General features: G+C 34.5%; 1 protein-coding gene across 1 annotated transcript in view; it reads left to right on the top strand.

The window, feature by feature from the left end:
* The first annotated feature begins 2,268 nt into the window (after positions 1–2,268).
* The window catches only part of TACC2 (Transforming acidic coiled-coil-containing protein 2), a 38,321-nt gene continuing 15,317 nt past the window's right edge, over positions 2,269–25,272 (top strand). The window contains exons 1-6 of the mRNA XM_051215947.1: positions 2,269–2,493; positions 4,991–5,412; positions 7,330–7,367; positions 10,060–10,078; positions 21,613–21,697; positions 23,133–23,187. Of these exons, the coding sequence (XP_051066488.1) occupies positions 5,004–5,412; positions 7,330–7,367; positions 10,060–10,078; positions 21,613–21,697; positions 23,133–23,187 (606 nt within the window). The 5' untranslated portion in view covers positions 2,269–2,493; positions 4,991–5,003. The remainder of the gene's footprint in view (positions 2,494–4,990; positions 5,413–7,329; positions 7,368–10,059; positions 10,079–21,612; positions 21,698–23,132; positions 23,188–25,272) is intronic.

Below are 25,272 nucleotides of genomic sequence, written 5' to 3'. Positions count from 1 at the left end.
TGACGATTTGCGTAATGTATGTCCTATCCATTTCCATCGTCTTTTCCTAATTTCCTCTTCAGCTGGAAGTTGGTTTGTTCTCTCCCACAGAAGGCTATTGCTGATGGTATCCGGCCAATGGATGTTGAGTATCTTGCGTAGACAGCTATTTATAAATACTTGTACCTTCTTGATTGTGGTTGTTGTAGTTCTCCAAGTTTCAGCTCCATACAGTAGAATTGCCTTGACGTTCGTATTGAAGATTCTCACTTTGATATTGGTTGAAAGTTGTTTTGAGTTCCATATGTTCTTCAATTGTAGGAATGCGGCCCTTACTTTGCCAATCCTCGCCTTTACGTCTGCATCTGAACCTCCATGTCTATCGACGATGCTTCCCAGATATGTGAAGGATTCTACATCTTCCAGAGTTTCGCCATCAAGGGTGATTGGATTGCTGTTCTCCGCTTTGAATTTGAGGACCTTGGTTTTCCCTTTGTGTATACTGAGGCCTACTGATGCAGAGACTGCTGCTTCATTGGCTGTCTTTATCTGAATCTGTTCACGTGTACGTGATAGGAGGGCTAGGTCATCTGCGAAGTCCAGATCGTCTAATTGGTTCTGAGCTGTCCATTGTATTCCGTGTTTTCCTTCAGATGTCGAGGTCTTCATAATCCAGTCGACCACCAGAAGAAAGAGGGAGAGAGTAGACATCCTTGTCTGACTCTGGTCCTTACTTGGAATGTATCTGTCAGCTGTCCTCCATGCACTACTTTGCACTGTAGTCCGTCGTATGAATTCCGGATAATATTGACAATCTTCTCAGGAACTCCGTAGTGTCGAAGAAGTTTCCATAATGTCTTCCTATCTACACTGTCGAATGCCTTTTCATAATCAATGAAGTTGATGTATAGTGATGAGTTCCACTCAACTGATTGTTCGACGATGATCCGTAGTGTTGCAATTTGGTCTGTGCACGACTGATCCTTACGGAATCCAGCTTGTTGATCTCGAAGTTGGGCGTCTACTGCATCCTTCATCCGGTTCAGCAACAATCTGTTGAGGACTTTCCCTGGTATTGACAGTAGTGTAATGCCTCTGTAGTTTTCACATTTGCTCAGATCTCCTTTCTTTGGAATCTTGATGAGGTGTCCTTCTTTCCAGTCCATTGGCACTTGTTCCTCCTCCCAAATCTTTTTGAATAGAGGGTAAAGCATGCTTGTGGTTACTTCGACGTCTGATTTCAGTGCTTCAGCTGGTATGTTGTCGGGTCCTGCTGCTTTCCCGTTCTTGATTTGTCTGACGGCCATTCTAATTTCTTCCGTCGTTGGTGGGTTGACATCTATAGGAAGATCTGTGTGTGCTGCTTCGATGTTCGGTGGATTCATTGGAGCCGGCCTATTCAGGAGTTCCTCGAAGTATTCAACCCATCTGTTTCGCTGTTGTTGAATTTCAGTGATTGGCTTGCCTTCTTTGTCTTTGACCGGCCTCTCTGGTTTACTGTATTTCCCTGATAGTTTCTTCGTTGTATCGTAGAGCTGTTTCATATTTCCTTCTCTAGCAGCTTTTTCTGCCGTCGTTGCTAATTCTTCCACGTATTTCTTCCTGTCGGCTCTAATGCTCCTCTTCAGTTGCTTGTTTGCTTCTATGTATTCAGCTTGTGCTTGGACTTTCTCTGCTCGTGTTCGGCTGTTGTTAATTGCTGTCTTCTTGTTCTTCCTTTCTTTGATCTTGTCCAGTGTTTCTATAGAGATCCATTCCTTATGATGGTGTTTCTTTAGGCCCAGAACCTCTTGACACGTTGAAGTCAATGGTTCTTTGATGCCTTTCCAGTTGTCCTCCATAGTAGTTTCTTCTTCTTTCAGTAGATCTTGAAAGGCTTGGAATCTGTTGTTGAGAGCTATCTTGAATTCATTGAGTTTGTCAGTATCTCGAAGGAAGGCTGTATTGAACCTTTGTATTGCTGTTTGTCCACTTGTCCAGTTCTTTTTTAGCTTCAGTTTCAAATTGGCTACAACTAGGTGGTGATCTGAAGCTACGTCAGCTCCTCTCCTGGTTCTCACATCTTCCATTGTCCTTCGGAATTTTTTGTTGATGCAAATATGGTCTATCTGGTTCTCTGTCAACTCGAAAACCTAGAAAATTTTTGCTCTATAACCATAGTCGCTCCTTTTAAGAAAAGATTATTTTGATAAAAAAGACTATCGAGAAATTGATAAAGTAGGCGTTTCTACTGCCATCCTCCAAAAAGCTGTTGGATTCTAATGGTTTCAGAATTATAACTTCAACTTTGGTTGTTTGCTACACGGCGGGTTTTGGAATTGAAGGTCACTCCAAGCAAGTTATTGATGTCCAGCTTTAATTAGTCTGTATGGGGCATACCCTTATTGGTATTAAAGAATATTGACAAGTTAATATTCCTTATTTGTACTCCGGAATTGGAAAGTTCACTGGTCCTGGTTTTCTGAGCAAAATAGCCCCGAAATTTTTCTGGATATCGTCATTTATTTTATGCAGGTTTGTTATTGGTTTATTTTGCAAACGTTTGATAACCTTTAGTTGATGTATTTTCGAGGTGTTTCTAACGTTGTTCTTTTTCGTAGATTCTTTGAAGTTAGACGGTTAAAGTCATATCTCTGCCAGTTTTATTTTATGTTTATACGATCTATTACGTTTTGATCAGTTAGAATAGAATTTTCTGCTACTGTATTTAGGAAAGGCTAGTTTGTGCGTTGCGTTTTACCTCTTGACCCATACTTCATAAGGCAATGGCTTTGGAATTTATATACTAGTTGGTCAATTCCGTCAGTCATTTGTTAGTGTTGTACATGATTCTGTGATTGGTGAACTATCTCTATCTAGAGTTGTTCAGTATCTAATACAGACTACAGTCACCGGTTAATTTTCCGAACGACTTCCAGTTTTGTCGAGGTAATTAAGAATTTATCTGGCCACATGGAGATAAATGGGAACGTTCTGGCGAGGAAAATTTACTTTCCAATGATGTCAATTCCTGATACTGTACAGTCGTATTTGTATGTGATTTTCACCTGTATTATTCTGTTTAGAGACTCACGTACTATGCTGTTACTCACTTACATCGGATGCAGCTTAATGATGGCATTTGTATCATAAAAATCTCGTAGAGAGAAAGGTTCAGACGAGAAATTAGACCGCAACTATCGTCAGTTCGCATAAATAAATGCATTCTTTTTACTTCATAGTCCACAGTTGATATTTTTCAGTAGAACATGATTTTTAACTCTATCTTAGTTATTAACGTGATACATAGCAAATAATGTTTTCCATACACTGTTGGAGATATCCGCTGTCGATGTTCCCACCCGGTTGTGACGTAGTATTGGGTCCAAACTTATAACCCAGTGGTTAAGGTCCAAGTTATATTGAGTCACATCTGTAAGCTGTATGTAGTGTGTGGCTGGGCAGAGACTACAAAATACATGGTGTCCAATACTCTTTATCCAATTATCTAAAAAAGCTATCCACAGGTGACCATCGACTAAAGCCAAACGAAAATTACTTTCTCCGCCACTTAAAATCGATAATATGGGTTGCCGAAAATTGTCTTGTTTGTTTATATGCTTAGTTTAAGCTGGTACCATGGATTAATTAAAAAAAAACAGTGTGCTAAAATATATCCTCAAGTTTTGGTTTCCCTGCCCACTGTTAAAAATAATCGAACCAATTATTTCCTGGTTTTTTAAAAAAAGTGTTTTCTTCACTGTGCATTAGCTGACAAAGGCTTGTTTGGTTCTGTGATGTTTATATACATTTGTGCTTTGTCGTTATGCATGATGAGGCTGAACAAAGCCAGTTCACTTCATTATCATTATGTCATGTCTTTATGTGTGGAGATTATCTAGGAAAGTTGGGTGCAGACTAAAAACCGAAAAGGCCTTTTGGCCTATGATAAAACCAGCAGAGACAGTTTGAGGCTAGAAAATCAGAAACTTTACATGATCATTATAAATTTGGATCTAGTTTTTTATACGTAGTTCTAAAAAGTCTATACAAATCTTTGTTATCTATTTCATGTATTTAGGTTTTGCCTATAAACTGTAATCACATTTCTATCGTATGATAGTAGTTAATTTCTATAGTATACTTGGATTTATATCTTGGATGTGACTGTCTGGTAGATTTTCTACTACACGGCAATTGAGCACTTGAAAATGCATTCATGGGAAATTTTTTCTTCTAGGTTAGTGCCCACACGATCATCGTAAACAATCCTTAAAGACTTTGGGTGACGGCTCAAAATCTTTGGTAACGGGTTAAGTGCATTCACACTGCCTTTCTTTAGACCTCAAATTTCGAAATTACATTAAGAATGTCCCTATCTTACCAGTCCGTTGTGTCCTCGATTCATAATCGCTTCTATTACTGTTACTGTTACTCCTCCTACTTTAGGATTTGGTCTGACAATCTTATCTCACTGTGCTGATTAGATGTAATAACTTGAATAAATGTGCACATGCCAGGTTTTACGTTGCTTATGACTGACTGTTTATGTTAAAGCCAAAGGGGTTCAGTAGCACGTCAGTGTTTGCAGATAACCCTTTCAATTGACCTCAAGTAATTTCGTATTATCAAGCCAACGAAAATTAAATTTTCAAGAAATCATAAGGTTGTCAGTCGTTAACATCTCGTTGTATATTTATACTGGTACTAAAATAGAACGTAGTTATTACTCCGACGACTGCACCTTGTACTTGTAAATTAGACATGTTTTGTAACTCATATTCACTTTCTATAGCTGCATTTTATTTTCTGGGTAATACTGAACTTCGGGTAGCCGAATATCACTAATTTTCTTATAGAAAGCATAAGAACTACTACCTTGTTACTGAATTGGATCATTTTATTGTTGTATCGTATCTAAAAGATTGCCATTTTTATAATATCCTCGCCTTTGATACCGTCAATGCTATTATTTTACAGGTTATTAAAAATAAATTTGCAGCTGTCTGATCCATTTAGTTCATTTCTATAGGTTCTTGTAAACAATGGACGATCGACCAGTTAGTGGTGTAGGCGCTTACAAAATTAATTGGGATGAAATTGATGAAATGTCAAATCCATTTGGAAGTGGTGGTATAGGTCTTCCAGCTAAAAATCAACTTAAGTCTGTTACTAAATCATCCGCCCAAGGAGATCGCCCAAACGATAACATAAATCAACCAACAAACTTATCAGTTGACTCCAATCCTGAGAAACTACCAAAGAAATCTTTACAGAACCCTCAACCGCTACCCAAACCTCTCCCCAAGTCTAATAACTCTACTGAAGTCAGGCAATCCCTGAGTCCCCTGTCGTCTGAAGCGTCGCCTGTGGTGGTGAACGGACAGGACGTGCCTAAAGACGTCCAAAAGGGAAATGTTCCTCATTGTAATGGTGAACTGCTTTCAACTCCAGGTAATCGATGTTCCAAGATAAAAATAACATCGAAATTAATTGCAAGTTTTAAGCTTCATTAATGGGCAGATAAAATGATGCATCTTCTGAAGCTTTTTCCATGTCAAATCCTCAGGTCAACAAAACGCAAACGTAAAAGTAATATAAAACTGGAATATTAGCTGGTTAGATATTTATGGAAAGATGAATTTAAGCCGTTAAATCATCAACATTTCTCCTCGGTCATGTAGTTGAGTACTTGATATAATTATTCGGGACCATATGTTTGTGTAACAGTCTGCTGCGAGTTACCATCTAAGTAGTGCCATACAGTTGATGTTCGTTGTCTACAATTCCGTCGAACCCGTTACAAGCATTCCGTTTGCCTTCGACTTTTAGATTTACTAATCTTTTTGAGTTTCACGAAATCATCCTTTTCACAAACATTGATGAATAAAAATGAATAAACAGCCTTCACCTTTAAACCAAATGAAGTTTCTATCATTTTTATCGATTTTTACCAGCTCTTACTGAATCATGCTAGTTCGTTTGCTGGTGTGAGTTGGTATTAATCTGGGATGAACGACTGTCGATTCACAGTTGCACCATGATATTAATAATACCTGATTGCTAGTTAGTGATAAATGACTTTATTCATGAAGGATTAATCAGATGACGTAGTTACCAAGATCAAACAACAAGGGATTTTTTAGCTCTAAAGATATGTATAGTATTATTCATATATAAAAAAACCATTGATCAGTCCATGGAAATATATGCAACTAGAATTCTCCCAGCTAGTCAGTCAATCACAACGTAGAATCTGTACGTATGTATATCTGTTCAAGTTGCCATGCCTCAGTAGTCCAGAGACGTCAGGCCAAATCCCAGGATAGTGGAGGTAGTAGCAGTATCAGTAGTAATGGGAAAGATTGGGCATCAAAGATACGACTAGAAGAGCAGATATAAATGAACAAAGTAAAAACAAAAAAAGTTATGAAGAAGTTAGAATCTCAGAATTTGAGGGAAGACAAAAAACAGATGCACTTGTACCGTTAGGACTCTCCCACCATCCCTAATAATAAAGGATATGATCCGAGAAGAAAATATAGAATAATAGTGTGAAACACTGTTTAGGATGATTTTGAAAATTTGTATCTAAAGGAAAATAAAGAGTGAGTGAGCATGACCTATGGCAAACGATTTTGAGGTACGTCATCCAAGTTATCTAACCACTGGTTACGCTTTCGGGTGAACCTAAACCAGATAGTGTGCACCTACTTACACGATTCAGTTCAACAGTCACTGACTTCATAGACTGATCTACTTAAGTTTTGCCTTATTTTATCTATTTAGTTCTACAATTCTCTTCTCAAATTCAACACATGTTCAATGACTAAACATGTAAAATATCGCGAACTAGTGGATAATTCTAACCACTGACCTTAAAATGACAACCACCGAATTATTGCTTTTAAAATTAATACTGTAAAATAACATAATTGCTTAGTAAAATTCTTTTGCTTGAAGCAGCAACTATACTCATGTTATAATCTAAAAAGACAAAGATTTGAAACTGTCGTTGAGAGATACGAAATTTTCTCATGTTGTTTTGGTCTCGCGATAAAAAGTTTACTTAACTAATAATTAAAACTTGGTGATGTCAAAGTATCGATCATATTGATAAAGTTACTGCTCAACAGTTTGACCAATTTTTGGCTTCAACTATTGCGTAAAAAGATTCGACTTCTGTTCCAATTAATTTTTAGCTTCTCTTGTTGGATAGTATTCCTACCCCCCACATTTTGAAACATGTACATGTAGTTGATTATATTACACTAGATTTCATTGGGTTAAGTAAATAGAGATTACAAACAATTTTTAATATTTCGACCGAATTTTTAATAATTCAATTATTTACCACTTATTATTGCATAGTTCCCCAATCAGTCCCATCTCCTGAAGAGATATGTGAAGTGAGTTTACAACTTTGAATAAAACAGTGTTTAGTGTGAACTTTTTCATGACAGTTTTTGTTGTTATTGTAACTGATTATTCCTTGTTATGTTTATATGCATTCATTTTAATAATTAATTCTATATTTAATTATTTTGATTGTCCAGTAATTTGTCTAACGAATTCTCTCAATTAATAGGCGTTTTTAATTTTTTACTTTCTCTGCATAATTTCAATGTTCTAAACTCTGGTTTTCGTTTTATTTATTTAACGATCGATAATTCTTTTATTTCTAAATATAAGAGCAACAATTTGTACAAGGTGGTTTAACAACAGTAATTTCAACAAACGAAACAAGCTTGAAATCAGTTGTTTATGAGATCGACCAGTTACTTGGAGTCGTTCCCATTAGGCGAGTTGACTGAATCACCTCTACAAATATTGAACTTAAATCCTTAGTAGGCATAGGTTCAGGGGGTCATTTTAGGTACTCTGTGATGTTTAGGGAGATCCCACAAGGTCTCTATCCATGTTGTCAAATGCTTTCTCATACTTATCACAGGCCAGCAGTCGTAGTGTTTCATGACATCAGGGCTGCCTTCGATTCGTTGGACAGGAATGTTCTCTGGGATTGTCCATCGAAATATGGTGTGTCTGAGAAGTTTATTAACATCCTAAAAGCCCTATATACAAACACCTCATGCAGAGTGAGGGCATACAACCACCTTTCCCCATTGTTCCATTCGAGCAGTGGGGTTAGGTAGGGTTACCCAATCTCACCATTCCTCTTCAACTTTGCCATCCATGACATTCTGAAAACAGCTCTGATGGATTTAAGTAATGGCGGTGTGGATCTGTTGCCTGGAGAAAATTTCTCGATCTTGAGTATGCGGATGATATTGTCTTACTGTGCGATAATGCCCAAGCCATGCAATCCGCACTTAATCAGTTGGCAATCAGTGTCCGTAGGTACGGTATGAGCTTTGCACTTTCGAAGTGCAAAGTACTTTTACAAGACTGGAAAGACCCTGATTCGGATCTACAACGCGTCGGTGAGAGCAGTTTTGTTCTATGCTTGTGAAACCTGGCCTCTCCGAGTTGAGGACGTTGAACGACTTTCTGTGTTCGATCATCGTTGTCTCCGAAGGATTGTTGACATCCAGTGGCAACACTATGTTAGTAATGCAACGGTTCGGCATCGTGTGTTCGGGCACAGAGATGATAATTCAATTGGTGTCACCATCTTGAAACACCGACTTCGGTGGCTTGGACATGTTCTCCGAATGTCGTCCCAGAGAATTCCACGTCGTGCATTATTTGCCGACGCTGCGACTGGTCGTAAAAACAGAGAGGTGGTCAGTATATGACATGGTGTCGTGGTATGAAAGAAAGCTGCAAAGGGTTGGCTTGTGTTGGTCCTTCACGACCCACTGGCTGGGGTTCGAGAGATGGTGCTACACAGTGGCTAGAGACGTTATCAGATATGGCTCAGAATAGAAGCCAGTAGCGATTCTGCTGTAACCTTCTTTTACTTTCTTCATAAAATGTGGTTGTAAATTCCTTAACTGGAAGAATTCTTCTGCTTGTACCTTTACGTTTCCCCCATTATTCTTCCTATTAGTATTACACTACCACACACTAATCTGTGGTCGTTATTGTTTTTTTTTCTTATATGCACCTTACCTTCTTTTCCTCTTCTCATTCTCATTGTTCTGTGTGGCGCATATATATCTGGTGCCCCTCTTGTACCAATTTTTATGTGTTCAAATAAATAAATAAATTCCCATAATCAAGTTTTCTACCCACTTGTTTTTTCCTTCTCATCCTCAGTGATTGGTTTCCCTTCCTTATTCCTCACTGATCGTTCAGGTTCACTATATTTCCCTACAGACTTAATTGTATCATATGGTTTTTCATATTCCATTCTCTTACAGCCCTTTCTGTCATAGTTCCCGGGTATTGTACTTGTTCCACTGACCAACTTTATTGCTCTTTGTTATTCGCTTGTTTGTACCTGCAGTTTCCAACTTTATATTAGACCCTCCGCGTTTACTTGGGTTTGGGATGGGGCCTAACATTATTAATAGTAATAATTAACTCATCCGTCAGGTGCTTGGGTATGTACCATGCTCTAGCTGTTAGGCAAAGTTCCAACCTAAGATGTAGTGGCTGAAATTCGAATGCATTAGCCACTAATCCACAGTTACTGTGAGTAACCCTAGAGGGGATCCAGATGCAGTGTTCGATTAGTTAACTAACGACAATCCTGAAACAGTAAAACCTACATCAATAATTAACGAGGTAAATAAAAGTTCATAATTAAAACAATGTAAAGTTATAAACCAGATATTTAGTAATTACATAAAAAAATATACAAAATTAATTCCCCCTACCATAGTTCTATAGGTTCAACCTCTCTCAAATATTCATTCCTTTAAAACAAAGAAGCGTTACTTACTTAGTCAATTGGATTTTCGAGTAAAAATTCCTTTTAACGTGTTGCCTACATACTATTTAGATCATGAATTTATCAAGTTACTATTATTGATGTATTTTAGTAAGTCCTCACGTGTAATTTTCCGTTATAATTACCGTAATAATAATTTTTTTCATCTTTTGTTTTTTATCGACTTTCGTTGGTTCTTTTCAAATCATTCGTGAATGAATGGAAAATGCAAATATTACCAATGCTAATGTTTCAAAATATCCAAGGCATTACAAAGTGTTATTGGTAAGTTGAAAAATTCATTGCGTTTCTCTTTAAGGGAAAATTTTGTTTTATTTAAGTGTTTTTGTCTTCTAATAGAGATTATTTGAAGGTTAACTATTCAGCTTATAATGAGGTCTTATCATCATATTTTTTTTACCTATAAATGCAGTCGAGGTGGGATATTCAATTTTCACTCATTGTAATGCAAAGTCGAACTCTGCTTTTTCACTTTAAACAGCTGATTAGTATCACAAAAGGAGTATACAAAAACGATCAGATATTTTTTTGCAGTCTTATTTAATCACGCAAAGAAACTGTCACAATTCGTTAATCGGTCTGATAATTTGAACACAAACACTCTAGTAATTGAATACACTGAGTCATATTGTTTTAATTCATTGGTTTGTTATGATTAGTTTTGTTAACTTTATCAAGATCTAAATTCGAATTGGCGCATTTATGCTTTGTATAAATCAATAAATTATTGAACTATTAAGTTACTGAATTAAAAATTTCGGTAGGACTCTAATTCATGGACGAGCCAATCAGAAGCGTTTAAGGAGTTTCAAGGTCACGGCGCTAAGTTCAATGCTAGATGCTCACATTCGATCGTTTTACAGCAGATTTTAGAGAAGAGGTGATCGTTGAGAGACTACAGCAGATGGGACTATTAAGAAGTTCCTGTGTCTGTGACTGCGGCAATCAAATGACCGCAGCACGATGTGCAGACTACCGCGGTGACATTGTATTTCGTTGTACTATATGTTGGACAAAAAAATCTGCTCGAACTGGCACTTTTTTTGCCTGGTCACGGCTAAGGCTATAACAAATCATGATAATCGTTGCAAATTGGATCATAAAGTCTCCAGTAACATTAGCTGCGGCTTTTGTAGATGTTACGGAAACTTCCGCCCTTCAGTGGTATAAATATTGTCGTGATGTATGCGCAATGAAAATGACACGAGTACATGAATCATTTGGAGGAGTTGGAAAGATAGTGGAAATAGATGAGGCGGTAGTTAGAAAGCGAAAGTACAATAAAGGACGTTTTATCAAGGAAGATTGGGTAAGTAGCACTTCCGTGAATATACTTGACAGGTACTTGGGTTTTACGATCGTTCAACTCAAAAAGGACATTTTCAAAGAGTAAGAAACCGTCAGGTAACGACAATCATACCAATCATCAGGGAGTACGTTCAGCCTGGCACGACGATCTATACCGGTGATTGGAAAGCGTATAGATGCCTCTCGAGACTAGGTTTTGTGCATCATGTTGTGGTGCACAAACGTCATTTTGTTGATCCAACGACGGGGGTCCATACAAACAACATTGAGGGCATGTGGTCTAGGCTGAAGTATTTTTTAAGACCCTACCACGGCTCCAGAGGACGATTATTATGGAGCCATACGGACGACTTCTTATACCTCATGCACTATGATTTCAAAACGTCTGAACCTTTATCAAACCTCAACAAGTTCTTAAATCATGTTAAAGAAGAATATCCATTGTAATTCATCAGTTTTTTATAATATATTTTTACTTTATACTAGCTCTCCTCTGACTGGCTAATGTTCTCAAGGTCACTTAAAAATACGTTCAAAGGTCGTCCATAAAGTAGAGTTTCACCCAAATTTCTACTTAATTTGAAAAACAGCCTTCACGATAGGTTAATTAGGCGTCATACACTAAGTAATATTGAACAAATATTTCCTTCTTTTCGTGGAATATACAGAACATGTATTTAGTTTTCTCTCACAATTAATCTTTTAACTTGTAAATTTTACAACAAATACATAGTGAACAAGTGACTTTTTATTATTAGTTCTAGAGAATGCATTTGACCTATTGATTAATCAATCGTGTGATGTAGACCCGACAATAGGAACCTCATTCAGAAATATTTCTCTGATAATTAACTAGTAGTGCTATTTTATCCTCCAATACATTTGACTGAGTTTGATAGTTATTCACTAATTCAAACCGGTTTTCACCTTCTTACTGGTTTCGGGCATCTGGTTAGCATAATTAATGCTTGCACAAGTAATGTAATTCAAATCTGAATGAATGAATCTTTCTATGCTTGATTATTATTGAGTTAATTTAGTAGTTAATTTTTGATGTGGCAATTAATCATTAATTATGTATGAATAAATGATTTTAACAGGAATATTAGTGATTAACAAATAAGCAAACAAGATAGCTATATATTTAGTGTTATAGATAATCGATGTTTTTTATCTTTACCTGATTCTAATTTCTCAGTTCTATTAGTCTATGTCTGTTACAAAATGAATGAACATAAAATCTGTATGTAGACTCATAAATCCTCTAAATATATTCATAAATACTATATTGACATAATGTATCACATACCTTATTCCTTATTCACATTTGATAAATATTCTCAGTAGGTGTAAGTGAATAGTTATGTTTCGTATTCATACTGTTTAAATGAGCGTCAGGTTAAATTCAGTGACTTTTTTAAAAGACAATAATTTTTATGCTATATAATGTATGACTTTGACTTTCAATGTGATGTGCTGATGAGTGACCAATGATTATGTAGAGAATAGTTAGTATCACATGGTTTATTATTACTATTATTGTCACGATAATAAGTACGGTAAATTGTTTGCTTTTAATAATCTGTTAGTTATAATCATGATTCTCTTAGGTGACTTATTATTGATTTTTCTTCTGGTAAATGAGTCAATCATTTATTTAGTTAGTTACTATGTTATCAGGTCATATACACTTGTGTTGTAGCAACAAATGTCACCTGAAGTTAGTTTTGTGTTGTGGATTAGAGATTAGGACGACTAACAAATGAATCCAATTCGATTAGCTCTGTGTTAATTGTAATAAACGCTTCACATTAGTGATTGGTTTTTCTAACTTTCTAACATTGTACACCCGAAATTGAACTCAACCTTACTGGGGCTGAGGATCCAGACTCTCACTTTCACAGAAACCTGATATAATTTCTAATCTCGTAGTAGGTTAGAGTTACTGGTTACTTTCAAAATAAATGTGATCTATGCTTGCAAAATTTCGATAGACATTTTATCATATTAGTAAACTCTAATTATACGTCCCTCTAGATGTCATATTTGGCTTAGTTTTTCTTTGTCAATTCTAAATCCAGCAGAACCTGCCGTTTTCGATTATTGTTAAACATATTGTATGTCAAGCGTATATTATTTAATTATTGATGGCTATAATTTTTTACTAAGTAGATTATTAGGCAATGTGTAGTGATTGATCGACTTTAACGTGCTGTGATTCAGTTAGTTCAAAATTGTTCGAAGTTTGTGTCACATATTTCAATTTCCTTTAATCTTCAGTTGAGTAAATTTCACTTAAAAAAGCTGAGCGGATCGATGTATACTTGCGTACTGAGTTGGATTATTCAGCTAATTCGAGTGTGATATAAGTTAATAAAAACCAAAATAAGACTAGATAAAATTGATAATTATAAACCCATCATAATTGAAAAACGAGAGCTGATAATCAAATGTCTAAACGAAAACTGCAATTGAATGTTTGCTACCAGTAAAAAGATGCATCGTCACTACAGAAATGATCACGGGAATAGAGAAATAGAAAACATGAAAACAGACATATATGCATGTCCAATAAAAGACTGTCTAAAAGAGTATAAAACACAAGGATGACTGATAAGACATACTATCCACAAAAATTCAATGAATTTGAAGAGAAAACGACGGAATATAAACAAACAGAAGACCCTGGAGTCTTGACGATCGTGAAAAACAACAATAAAAACGACGCAGATAGTCATTTAAGTAAAATGACCGTATGAACAACGCATAAAGAAATTACTAACCTGGAAAGGTATGGTTAATCATTGCTATGTGGTTCATAAATGGTCTGCAATCACTGAATTGGAAATAAGAAAAAGCAAGATCAAGACAAAAGCAGCTATTGATCCCCGGTAGTTGTACCGTGTCATCGATGAGTGTCCAGATAAGCTAATCGGCTTCAACAACCTATATAACTGCAAGGGGTAATAAAAATAGTGCCGAATTCCATTATTCCATCATTATGTACCGTTTATAAGCAGAATAAATTATTATTTGATTGTAAATGAGTATTCATTGTTCATTTAAGTTTAATGTTCAAACTGTATTCGAATACCACAGTTGAATAGTGTTTTCTGTTTGTGATCTAAGAGCTTTAGTGAAGTCATGTTAATAAAAGTTTTATCTTATAAAACAATCATAAGTTACGCACGAGGAATTATTCAGAAATGGAAGCAAATTAGAATTCATGGGGATCAATATTCAAGTTGAATTTTATTTATCTGTTTCATTTGTTAAAACGAAATATACATGTACATACATCCATTAAAATGGTAATAAATTGTACATTCAGTCATATACTATGAATACAAAAATAGGCAATCGTTAACAATATAGAATTCTGTATGAATATGTATCCTTCCAAATTGCCACATTTCAAACTAACACAGTGAAAGAAATTAAACTGAAAAGCAATGAAATGAAAATACCGACACTAACAAAAAAGTATTGAATAATACTAAACTTAAGACAATAAAAATTAGGTATTGTTAATGTTAATTCTGATTTGTCTAGTATTCCTTATCGATTGTCCGAAATTAGAACAATGATTAAAGGAAAACAAGATATATTTTAGATAACCGGGACAACAAGAAATGCAGTAGTAAAAATACAGGGTTTTTTATAGATCCTGCAAGTGAGACTTTTAGTATGTTGTCAGTCCCGCTTCTAGCATCGATTGACTGAAAATTAGACCAATCAAAATATTCTGATCTGAGCTTAGGCTGAAAATGTAATCGTCAGGATTTTATCCAGCTAAAAGTCGATAGTAACATACTGTCAACTTAAGGGTGTGATTTGGTTTTATTGAAAGCACAAAGAAACAGTAACATAATGTTAATATTTGATTGCAATTAATGATGTATGTTGGGATATATAGTTTATCTCGGATATATCTTCTAGGCATATGTCTTCGACAAGGTTTTCTGGTTTACGTGAAAATAGGGAACTTTTTTGTTTGGTACGTAAATCATTTATTACTAGTTTCAACTTATTTCTATTACCAGGCTTTAGGTAAAGAATTCTCATTGTTGTAGTGTTTTTTGAAGGATATAGAGGTTATAGTGAGTTAACAAATGTTCTCTGCGGAGAAGAGATGCCCTCACTGTGTTCTCTTCGTTATGGGTAATGTGTGACAAGATTATTACTCTTGATCTATATTTACACCTAATCTCTTAGGTTACAGAATGTTCAGCATTTCGACGTGTTAAATTTATCGGAATATATTAAAATCAAAAGATAGGTACCGGTTGCACGGATTTTTTAAAATTACTAAATTAGTACTAAAGATTTGATAGACTTACTAGGATAGCGGCAAACAATTCAAGTAGTGTTCGTTTATTAAAGATTTCAGTTTGTTCTTGATGGGTATTTTCAACCGTAGTAAGCTGTAACTGGTTAATAAACACGAAGAAACCATATCTTCTTTAGATTTTTCCTAATTGTCATGATATTTATGTGTTAGGCAGGTTGTTAACGTGTTCTTTATTTGACTTAGTTGAACGGATGAAAGATAAGTCATCTTGTCTAAATATCTATTTTATAGGTGCGTGACAATTGTTTATATGTAACAGGATCATTCCCGTTATTCTCCCTAGGAAACCAAGCGTCACATCAGCCTTCTAGGGAAAATCTAACTTCAGTTTTACCTACTATTAACTATGTAAAAAGAGATAAAGAACTTATTCTTCATTGAAATTCATGACTTTTATGTATCTGACATAATTAACTATTGACTAAACTAATCAATTCTCATCGTACTGTTTCTATTACACCACTTGTTTAAAACGTATTGCAATACTGAAAAGAGAAAATTACTGTAGAAGACAAACTAGGTAAAAAAATGAAAATATTTTTGTTTATTGTTAAACAATGTAACACAAAAATGACAATTTACTATTGATTTTTTGTGTACTTTAAAAACATCAATTAACAACTTTTATTAGATATTTATAATCTCATGGAAATATTTTCACTTGTATGTATCTATCTTTTATTCTCGTTTACATTTTTCTCTCATGTAGTGTTTTCTTTCGTAAAACCAAGATAAACCAAAACATTTAATAGTGCTCTTAAAACTAATGGTTAAATTTCGTAATTAATCATGTGAGGTAATACTTTATATAATGGATTTTACGTATATGGTTATGGATATCTGATTATGTGGTGTTAGCTAACGAAAAGAAGCTTTATTTCTGTTCATGTTTATCTCGTTATTCGCCTATCATGTTAGAATGGTTTGTCTATGTATCGAATATCTGTTTACCTAATATTTAATAAAAAATATACTTGCTGTGTGTACTGATAATAATTAAACAATGCTTTTACTAGATGTTACTTGTTGATATTACGTTTTAGCAGTAAGATGGCTGAATTATATATCAATCAATGTTGTAGAAATATTATCAAAATAATTTCTTCGTACAGTTTTTCTGTTGTTAAAGTCTTCAGTATAAATTTTTCAGTAATTTTCCTATCATAGTATCGGATTGTCTAGAAGTGGATGTAAAAAATTATGTTTATCATATCAATGTAATTATAATATTTATTTAGGAGACAGGTTGTATTCTTTTAACACTGTTGCAGGTTGGTAACAAGTGAAGTAATGTGTTAAGGATAACATTTGTTATTCATTGTCCATTTGTTTTTAATACAATGTATTCAATAATTATTATGTCAATTCACTGGATCATATCAGTTGTATTAATTGAAATAGTATTAATTACATCTGTTACTCTTCGTGGAGAAGCATAGACCTCTCACTAGGATTCATCAACCAATTCTGTCCTGGGCTCTCCTTCCCAGTTGTTTCCGATTGCTATTATTTCTCTTGATTTCTGCCTCCAATTCCCAACGCAATATGTTCTTGGATCGTCCTCTTTTCCTTTTTCCATGAGAATTTTGGATCAGGACTTGCCTCACGATGCAGTCTGATGATTTCCACAATGTATGTCGCACCCACCTCCAGTGTCTTTTCCTAATTTCCTCTTCAGATGGAGGCTGGTTTGTTCTCTCCTACAGTAGGTTGTTGCTGATGGTATATAGTCAAAGTACATTCAGCATATTGAGTTGACAATTGTTTATAAATACTTGTACAGTTTGATAGCTGAAGTCGTTCTCCATTTTCCTGCTCCGTACAGTAGAACCGTCTTGACGTTCGCACTGAAGATTGTGACTGATGTTGGCTCACAGAAAGTTGTTTTGAGTTCCATATGTTCTTCAACTGTAGGAATGCTGTCCTTTCTTTGCCATTTCTTACCCTTGCGTCTGTATCTGATACTCCTTGTTCATCGATGATGCTGTTCAGCTACGTGAAAGTTTCAACCTGTTCCAGAGTTCCTCCATCAATTGTGATTGGTTTGGTGTTCTTCGTGTTGTATTTGAGGATCTCGCTTTTTCCCTTGTGCATGTTGAGGTTGACTGATGCAAAGCCCACTGCTACACTACTTATCGTAACCTGCATTTGTTGGTATGTATGAAATAGAAGAGTTAGTTCATGTGAGAAGATCAAATCGTCTAGTTGCATGCAAGCTGTCCATTGTATTCCGTGCTTCCTTTCCTGAGATGTGTCGGTCTTCATAATCCAGTCGACCAGCAGAAGGATGAGAAAGGGGGAGAGTAGGCAGTCTTGTCTGACACCGGTCCTCGTTTAAAATGCATCTGTCTTCTATGCATGACTTTACATTGTAGTTCGTTGTATGAATTCTGGGTGATGTTGGCGATCACAGGTACACCACAGTGTTGCGAAAAAAGTTACACAAGGCTCTCCTATCCACACTATTAAACGCACTATAGTCAAGGAATTTGATGTATAGTGACGAGTTCGGTTTAATTGATTATTCAACAATGATCTGTAGTTTCGCGATATGGTCGGTACACAATCGATTCTTACGGAATCCTACCTGGTGATTTCAAAGTTGGTTGTCAACTGAATCTTTCACTTGATTCAACAAAACTTGAGAACTTTTCCTCGTACTGATAATAGTGTGATGTAGCTATAGTTCTTACATTTGCAGAGGTCTCCTTAATTAAAATCATAATACTAAAAATTAATATTCTAATTGGCTTTTCTGGTTACTTGTTGATATTTCATCTTAGTGTTTTCAAACTCAACAGTAAGATAGTTAATTTTTCGTTACCATTGGTTAGTGATACTACGATATGTGGTGTAGCTTTATGTAAAATATATTTTAAGGATATGAGCTACCCAGAAAATGTGAATACTTCACATGATTCTTAAATACCCTCTTGTTATTTTATTCGATAAAAGTATGTGTTGCTTTCGAATACAACATTTACTACTTCATTATTGACTAACTAGAGTCAATATAACATCAACTTCAATAGTATTAGAATAAAGATCTGTCAATTTGAAGGAACACAGTACAAAGAAACTGGCAACATAAAACACTAATATTGATTTTCAGCTATGACACCTGTTTGTTTTAAATCATTAGTTTTGTCGCCTCATAAAATCTCGTCAGTATGTCAAATGTTATTTATACGACTCACAATAATAGTGATTAAGATCATCAATTATCATCATATCCTGATCTCGTTATCTCTTATAGTTTTTCCATCACGCTCATAATTCAATCAATTTCGTGCATGATAATACAAACACATTTACCAAACATTTACAGTTTACCAACCAGTTGACCATTTCTGACAAACTTAATTGCCGGCTCTATAATTTTTAAATGCTACTTCAGCATTTTCTCACATATGATTAATTCAAGTCACGTGAATACTACTTATATATATTGAATTCTCAGGGAATGACTTACAAGTTGTCGCATTTTACATCGTCTTAACGCTGAATTTCAATGATATTTCTTCAACTTCACTATTAGGCTTTACTTATTATTGTACGTTATTAGATAGAGAAAATATTGTCGGAGTTTGAGCAAAAATAACAATCCTTTAAAATAAATGTACTTAATAATAATAATAGTATAAGTAGTTGTTGTATAGAAAAATTATTATATCCATTTCACTATCACATGCTGTTCATAATTTTAAAATAGTGATTTTTATTAATGCTTATTAATTTATCATTTATTCATCTTTATGGTACATAATGAAAAATGAATGAAAAACAATTTAAATTTTTATTAGAAATTTAATTTTTAGAATTGTTTTGATAATTTCAGTTTTGCCTTAGTGATTGTTAATTAAGACAACTAATTTTCAACTATTAGGTTGGAAGCAAAGATAGATGGTGACTGGCAGTGGGATCCAGGACGCGCATTTCATCCTATTTGGGGCTCGTCAGCTGGATTCACCCGCATCCCAAAGTTGGTGCTCACTTCGGGACTCGAACCCAGCATCATTCGCTTCAAACTCCATAGCGTTATCCACTTAGCTTCTAAGTCCTGACAACCACTAGCTTGTGCAATGGGATGAAGTTTAAATTTATTTTTGTTTGTAATGCTTGTGACTTAAGGCAATATCGTGGCAATCCGTACAGGATGGACATATACTAATGAGAGACTGATCAATTACAGTCTTAAACATCAATGGGAAGATTCAAACAAACAATACAAAATGAATTTATTAGGTTGGAAGTTGTAAGCAATAATTCACTTACCATCTTCAGTACGAATATTCGAGGAGTATCATCGTCTCTCAAGTTACTAGCATTAATGAAAACTGGGTTTATGAATATGCTTTTGGTTGTTAAATTACATTAAAGTTAATAAATTTAGATTTTTAAAAGAGCATTAGTAAAACCATATTTTTGTATATACATTCATATTATATTAGTTGTATTCAATAATATACATATTTATAAATGAAACATAGTTCTTATCATAATCATTGACGGTTAAGTTATTCTTAACAGTCGTTCTTTTTATTCTAAAACTCATCTATATGTTTGTGATATATAGTTAAATTGTACTGATAGAGCTGAGTTTCTATAACGAAACATTTTATTCAGTGCACTGAATAGCCTAAACTAAACCAATGACATAATACATACAATCTTTTACTGTGATTCCTATTTATATCATTTTACAGCATTTGATAGGAGTGAAACCGAAAATATAATTGATTTAATCCACTTTTTGTTTGAAAGTTTATGATAATATTGCATTACATCAGTTTTATTTAAAAATTTATTTCAAAGAAGTTGTGATAACATATCACTATTCTTTTTTCATATCAACTATCTTTCTGGGTTAAGAAACTATGTTTAATTGAGAGCAACACATATTTTGTTAACGGGTACTCAACATATGTCATACTGTCAAGCAACTCATCAGCCTATGATCATGTTCTGTAATGAGTATAATATACACATCTCATATTGTATGATGGCTAGAAATACTATCGAGTTATTCAGTTGAAAACCTGTCATTTATTGGTTGAAAAATTAAGTACCCGTAGATCCATCAAATTAAATTTAAAAACTGTGACCTTTGAAAAATCATTATTCCTGGTTTCAATGGATTTATCAGTGAGAAGAAACGGATTAATTATTTGGTCTATACAATTTAAAAATAATAAGAATTGGAAACTTTTTATTGAGACAAAGTTTGGTCATTTCTAAAAAAAATTCTTCCATATATCCAAGTCATAAAATGGTTTAACCAATCTCTTTTGTGTAAGCATGAATTCGTAAAAATAATTTATACAATTATGCTAGATATCTCAACAGTTTATATCAATATTAATAATTATTCTATCTATTTACTTGAACACATAAATATTGGTACAAAATGACACCGAATAAATATGCGCCACGCAAGTCACTTGATTTGTTTGTGGGCTGTGATACTGCCCGGGTACCCAAATCGAAGTGTGTGATTTTACTGGGGGGTCACACCCGGAGCCTTTGACCTAAAGATCTGATCTACAAGGCGGTGGAGGAACGTCAGAAGATGTAGTCCCATAGTAGCCGGTCACCAACAATTGGTTCATACACCATTTGCTCCCTCAGGGTCTTGGAGCCCATGTGCATCATAGAGCCCATTGTTGATATTGAGTACTGAAATTTGATCAGCTTTTGTTGGTATATGTGCGTCCTGATGAGATTGCCTGGATACAACAGTTATGACACAAGTTTTTATATGATAGAAAAATTATGGCTAACCATAGAACCCAAGGTGCGTATCTCTTTTTATTTTGACTCGTCAGCTGGATGTATCCTCATCTCAGCTGACAGTTGTTATAAAGCAGGTGTTCGTTGATGATTGATTCAGTGAATATCCACTAACAGTAATTTATTGGGGTTGGGTACCTATTTCCATAGACTTTTATATTACGACCTAAACTGTATGGAAGTGTTCGTCTAAGCTTTTTATTTTATCGTTTTTTAAAATTTTGCACAGGTCTAGTTACTTATGAGTAGTTAAGTTCTTATTTATGTATTTTTGAGTAGTGTTATATCTATCCTTCATCATAAGTTTATTTGGTTTCAACTTTCTTTATAAAACGAAAAACCAAATCAGATCTCCATTCTGACATACCTCCTGATGTCGGTAATAACTTAGAAGTTGCACAAGATCATTCTAACAAATCCGATCCAAGTTTAGGGTAAGTTTTTCATTTTGTTTTGTATTTCATATGATACATTCCGAAATGTAGCACATATAAGTATAATTCGTTCCAACTCAAGTATGAATGTAAAATCCTATTTGTAGTTATAATATCCACCACGTTTCTAATTACTTGCTTTTAATTAGTTTTTTTTGTATGTTATATAAATTATATTTTTATTTCTAATTAATAGTATATGCTTGTCTATTTGGTTGCTTTACCACGTTTATTTAGCAACATGTGTTTTTTAAAAGATAAACTCTTAGCAAATTTATCATTCATGTATAAATGAAAACTTAGTAAAGTTGGTTTCGTCTCGGGGCTGATTTCGCTGAGCAATATACTCATTAGGAACTAGACGGTAGAGAGATTGCTTCACGGTAATTGCGTGATTGTTTGTTACCTACAATCATAGGATATTTAGGACCTGTTAAAGATTTTAGTAAAGAATGAAAAGAGGGAGTTGCTGTTGATGGTATAATTTGAAATTGGTGGAATTCAAACATCTTAATCACTAAAATTTGACTTAGTGGATTAAGATTGTTACTGCGATAAAGTTTGAATAAACTAGTTGATCATCACTTATTTTTAGCATAGCTTTTATGGGGATTACAGATTTTTCATAGTTTTAAATCACGAAATGATCTTAGATAAGCCTTCATTGAGAACTAGGAAGCACTGGACATTTGATTTTTAGTACAAAACTCTTCAGCAGTACGTATGACGATCCCACAATAAGGAATCGGACTCAGGATCTTCGATTTCACGCTCCAACGGCCACTAATCAAGTGTCTGATAGTGTTAACGTCTAACTTTAATCAAATCACGATATCGAACGTCCATCCTCCACTGCTTGCGGTAGAAAAAGTGTCTCATATATGACAGTTGAGGTCCCCAAGTGACAACTCAAAGAAACTCTGTAGATAGTGGACAAGGGTTGCGCAATAACGTGACTTGATAGAAGCTAAACTTTAACACCACTAGATGCCGACTCAGTAAACTAGAGGTTAGGCGTTGAGGAATTGTGTTGTTTCTTATTTCAAATTCCTGTATTTATGTTATGCTTGCAGAATATGACTGATTTGATGTTGAGGACGGGATAAATTTCGATATCCAATATCGTGTAACATCGTTGCTGTATGGTAAATGTTTTTGTTAGCACATGAAACAGAGCTTTGCCGGCTGTTAAGTCGTGGGTCCAAATTCTAATACATCTACTTTTTAATGTAGACATCACAGTATCTTGGTGTCTAGAACTGTTCATTATTTTTCTTCATAAACATGCTATATGCTATGGAGTAAAAGTTTGGACATTAAACCCGATTATCTCTACATATAGCTCCACACTGTTATGGTAATCTCTTAATATTATGTTATTGTTGTATAGCTCTTTTCATTCTACTTTACTGTTTGATTTTTTTCTTCACACTAGTGAAACTATGGAAAATAATGTTGAAAACAATAACGTTATTCCTGATGTTATGCAAGTATGTCTATAACGTAAAGTGTATTTTCTCTCTCTTACTTCTTATTTTAACTATATTTTAGTGCTATGACTTTTCATGCATCATTTTTCATATTATCATTTCATGTCTGTATCCACTAACCATTATATTTTGGATTATGTTAGTTATTTTATAAGATTTTAAATTTCGGAAGTATACAAATAATCAACCCATAATGATTTATGCTAAATTTTCGTTATATTAACGTTCAGTAAAAGTAAATAAAACCTATCAAACTTTTCCATTACTTAAGTCAATGTAGTTGGGATAATGCTATAGATAAGCTTTTAAAATTCAGCCAACAACCGAGTCAATAGTTCCTTGTGGATAAGGAAACGTTTTATCGTTCGTTTCTGCAGATATCTATTAATACTCTTAAGTATTGTTTATATAGCTCGAAAATTTCTATTTAAATTCCGTTGTGATTATGTTCGTATCTAAATGGTTTATAACGTAACCAGTTTAGTTGAGATGGATAGAGTTTATTTTGTTTTGTAGAAGGTTGAAATGGTTTAGATAATTGATTATCTAAAGAATATGTATATACATATTTATATCGTGAACAAGAGGATTTCGAATGCTATTAAATAATTGTGAACAGTTGTCGTTTCCTAGTCACCTACATCGTGTATAGCTATTTCCTTTTGAGGCACCTGAAAAAGAGACTGAATTGGTAGCGACCACGGCAACCTGGGAGTGTCCTCTCAGACCACAAAGGAGAACTGCTTGACACTGATCACACAACCTTTTCAGTAGCAGTTTTTATAAAGTAATTAGTCCCTTTTGTAAATTTAGGAGGAGACGGAGCTGATCTGGAAAATGTGATGTATTTGTGTTATACATTTCGAACCATCTGGTCATACATATACTTGTCAGGGCATTTTATATGAAGATTAATAAAGGTCAATAAAATGAAAGTTCAAGTAAACAAGATTAGCTCTGCAATTTAACGGTCATACTGCTGGCGGCGGAAATCCATGTGGTAAGGTGAGGTGTGCGATTTCCAGGGTCGACCTTTTCTAATCCTTTCTTTTTGCCTGAGGGCAGAGCCGATTTTGTTTAAGGAAATTATATGGTGCCTCCATACCCCTGTGTAGTCTGTACTAAGACTTCGCCCTTGGAAACTCGTTCGCTCCTTTTAATCTTACCGTTCTCGAGCAGATCTAGCTGGCATGTTGGGACCTAAAGTAGTGAACGTTCCAGCCATTATAAGTCGGTTCAATCATGGTAGACATCAAGGTAGTAACTACTGTCGTGTTGATGCGGAGAAAGAACGAAACCAATAAAATTAGAATAATACAAAAATGAACCGAAATAATAATAATAATAATAATAATAATAATGTATAGCACATAACAATAATGTGCAGGGATCACATCAGAGTATCTTTTTGTCATGAAGGTGACGTCGTGTTTCTTCACTATTTGTTATTTTTAAGTTTACATTTTGTCTTTGAGTTATATAATTTTTTTATTAGTAGCATTCGAAAAATATGTTCATAATATAGATACTTAACGATAAGTTGCATAATATCTATTCATCTAATTATTTGAGCATACCCTTATCTAGCCTTAATATTGAACAGTCCCGAATACACTTTAACCTTCTTCAATGTTACTTCTGTCTAGATGATTCATAATATTCAACGCATTGCTAAATATTCTTAATTCTGTTGAAGTGACTATGTTCAGAAGCTATAGTTGAAGTAAAACTTGTTAGTTGGTAGTTTTTTCGGATTATCAATACAAGCGTCTTGTGTTTTAACGAAGGATTATCACTCCAATATAAGTTTAATAATTATTGAAAACAAGTTTTGTAGTAAGTGTCACACATTTAAACGTGAAGTTTAGCCTGTTTTCTACTTTGTTTGATTATCCATAACCAAATGGAAGACGTTGGTTCATACATAAAGATTGTTCTATTTTGAAATAGTTTGTTAAGTTTGAATGTTGATCATCACTTCACTGTTACACTATGACGTTTAGGTTTACATCTCGTTAATCAGCTATTTTAGGAAGTATTGCGTAACTTCTTACAATTTTTTAGGGTAGAAATGAGTAATTTTTA

The sequence above is a fragment of the Schistosoma haematobium genome, chromosome 4 (genome assembly GCF_000699445.3).
Source record: "Schistosoma haematobium chromosome 4, whole genome shotgun sequence".
NCBI classification, from domain to species: Eukaryota; Metazoa; Platyhelminthes; class Trematoda; order Strigeidida; family Schistosomatidae; genus Schistosoma; species Schistosoma haematobium.
The sequence above is the reverse complement of the archived record's forward strand: the minus strand, read 5'-3'. Positions and strand labels throughout refer to the sequence as shown.